Source organism: Gymnoscopelus microlampas (assembly GCF_963454915.1).
Source record: "Gymnoscopelus microlampas genome assembly, chromosome: 24".
NCBI classification, from domain to species: domain Eukaryota; kingdom Metazoa; phylum Chordata; class Actinopteri; order Myctophiformes; family Myctophidae; genus Gymnoscopelus; species Gymnoscopelus microlampas.
The window spans coordinates 3,371,547-3,374,888 of NC_139961.1; the positions used below are offsets into that span (position 1 = coordinate 3,371,547).

The 3,342-nt window shown below is 37.9% G+C and overlaps 1 protein-coding gene across 1 annotated transcript in view; it reads right to left on the minus strand.

Annotated features, from left to right (window-relative positions):
- LOC311041053 (uncharacterized protein) overlaps positions 1 to 1,375 on the minus strand; it is a gene marked incomplete at its 3' end in the record, with an annotated part of 464,158 nt that extends 462,783 nt beyond the window's left edge. Inside the window, exon 1 of the mRNA XM_084051491.1 lies at positions 1,230 to 1,375. Within this exon, the coding sequence (XP_083907617.1) occupies positions 1,230 to 1,302 (73 nt within the window). The 5' untranslated portion in view covers positions 1,303 to 1,375. The remainder of the gene's footprint in view (positions 1 to 1,229) is intronic.
- Positions 1,376 to 3,342: the final 1,967 nt, after the last annotated feature.

Below are 3,342 nucleotides of genomic sequence, written 5' to 3' on the forward strand. Positions count from 1 at the left end.
AATCAAGGTGTGTCCTTCATGTTATAAATGTTATCAGTAGCGGCCTTAGCTATGTTTCAACCGTTTCAATTTAAACCAGGGGTCTTCAACGTGTTCAGGCCAAGGACCCCCTAGCTGAGAGAGAGATGAAGCAGGGACCCCCTACTCTATATTGTATAAAATTGTGTTTCAGATTCAACTTTCTTTGTTTACTTGGTCTGCTCTTTTTTCCCTCTACACCAAACACCTCTTTGCCAAAAATAGCCGATCTACAAGCTCACAACGCCTCGCAGCGCGAGGCGTTGTGAGCTTGTAGATCGGCTATTTTTGTCTAAAGTTCTCCTCAGAAAAGGGATGCTAGGGTTCAAGTAGTTAAGGTAAAAAATATATATCATATCACACAAAGATTTGGCGGACCCCCTGTAGTAACTCTGAGGACCCCCTAGGGGTCCCGGACCCCCTGTTGAAGACCCCTGATTTAAACGAAACCCTGCCCTCAGGGGGCCCCCAACTGACGGTCAGCCGGACCCCCCCACCCCTCAGTCACTGACGCACCGAAACCCTCTCCTGCCCGTGGTGTGTTGAAAGGGATTTCTCTCTCTCTCGCTCGCCCTATGTCTCTCTCACTCACTCAACCTTCCTCTCTCTCCCACAAATACACACGCTGTTAAGTTACACCCATTTCCTGTTAATAATAACCTGTGTGAAATGTGGTGCGTTGGGAGGTAAAGAGGAGACACTTTATTGTGAAGGGACGACCGGAAGAGGAGAGGTGTTGTTGCTGTCAAGTTGTGGAGATGTCATAGCAGCGCGGTATTGGAACAGTCAAAACTATTTGTTATCAATACAGAGTTAAAATATGCCACAGACACTTTCAAACGAGAGGGTCGATGCACAAGCAATACGTTCATCATAAAGGTGGACCGTGGACACACATGTACATTAACGATCAGATTAAATCAGGGCTCATCTAAATTTTAAATGAATCACCTGATTATTTAGAAAGAAAGTGACTCATGTAACGCAAACTGTCAAGTGCGCACCGTGCCAACTTGAATAGCTGGTGCAAGATGAAAACAGGCTTGAGAACAATGCCTCTGACGGTAGGCTACAATGCAAATATTAAAATAGTCTAATATTCAAAGTAGAATGAAACCTTGCTTTCCAGGGGGCTACGGGGGCCCCAACATTAGCTCTTGAAACAGGTCCCCAGATTCAGCCCCAAAATGTTATAAAGTGAATTCACCAACCTGATGACAGGATGTCTGCAGCTGCTGCCAACACACACACCAACCACACAGCTTTGAGGAGACCAGTCTTCATGATGAAGATCTATCACTGATCACCAATCAATAGAGATTCAATACTATCACTAATGACCAATCAATAGAGATTCAATACGATCACTGATCACCAATCAATAGAGATTCAATACTATCACTAATGACCAATCAATAGAGATTCAATACGATCACTGATCACCAATCAATAGATTCAATACGATCACTAATCACCAATCAATAGATTCAATACGATCACTAATCACCAATCAATAGATTCAATACGATCACTAATCACCAATCAATAGATTCAATACGATCACTAATCACCAATCAATAGATTCAATAATATCACTAATCACCAATCAATAGAGATTCAATAGGAACAACTCAGAACACAACCTACGTTGCACACAACCACGTTAAAGGTGAACTCAGTGATTTATTATTTGACGTCTCTTGTTTTGTTAAACCCCGCCTCTTCCTTGTATTGTGGGACTGTGTGAAACCTGATGGATCTTACAGTATTATCGTCTCTGTCAGGTGGAAACCTTGTAAGTCCAAAACCTATCAAGAAATGAAAAAAAGAACCTTTGTTCCAGTGTAATTATTTAGTCACAAGCTGTTGTTAATCCTTTTCATTGGTTCAATATTTATTTTTTAAATATAGTGAAAAAAGTGAAAAAAGCTCGCAGTGTGTCGCATCACAACTTTGTCAATGAATTAGCCTAGTAGCTTACATGAATGACAGATTATGAGCTTTTTCACAACTTTTGAAATAAGGAGATACAAGGTATCAGCCCGACAGTGTTATGTGTCATTTGACAAGGACAGTAAAGCATCTATGTATCTAAATGTGTTGACTGTAGCGTGCATTAACATGATGGTTATAAAACCTGTTGGATCACATTGTTGTGTTGGGAAATGTCACCTCACATACCACAGTTATGATCTGTTTATGTTGCTATGGAAGCACAATATAATAATCAAATAGCCGATCTACAAGCTCACAATGTGTCGATGTAGATCGGCTATTTGAACTACTTTAAAATGTTTTTCAAAATAGTAAAATATGGCTATTAAGTTTAGGTATAAGGGTCAAGACAGGCTTGGTGTCCTATAGGTTTATGGTCTGGTCCTTTTCTCTACCTCTGTTATAAGTTTGACTTGTCACTGTACGGATGTACATACATACACACACACACACACACACACACACACACACACACACACACACACACACACACACACACACACACACACACACACACACACACACACACACACACATACATACATACAAACATACACACACACATTTGGGATTGGTATTTAAGATTTCAGCCACAACACTAGAGAGAGGGACCATGATCTGGTACCACACACATTTAGAACAACATGGGAATCCTTATTCTGACTACTATCAGATTACGGAGCTATTTAACACTTACTTTAACCAAAACAATATCATTTACCCCATTCCTTTAATTAGATTATTGGCTCATTCTACGTTTGCATTAATTAATTAATTAATTACAGTTATGAGAGATAAAATCAGTGGTGATTTTCACTTCACTTGTCTAATACATACATACATACATACATACATACATACATACATACATACATACATACATACATACATACATACATACATACATAATGTACATACATACATACATACATACATACATACATACATACATACATACATACATACATAATGTACATACATACATACATACATACATACATACATACATACATACATACATACATACATACATACATACATACATAATGTACATACATACATACATACATACATACATACATACATACATACATACATACATACATACATACATACATACATACATACATACATACATACATACATACATACATACATAATGTACATACATACATACATACATACATACATACATACATACATACATACATACATACATACATAATGTACATACATACATACATACATACATACATACATACATACATACATACATACATACATACATACATACATACATACATACATAATGTACATACATACATACAT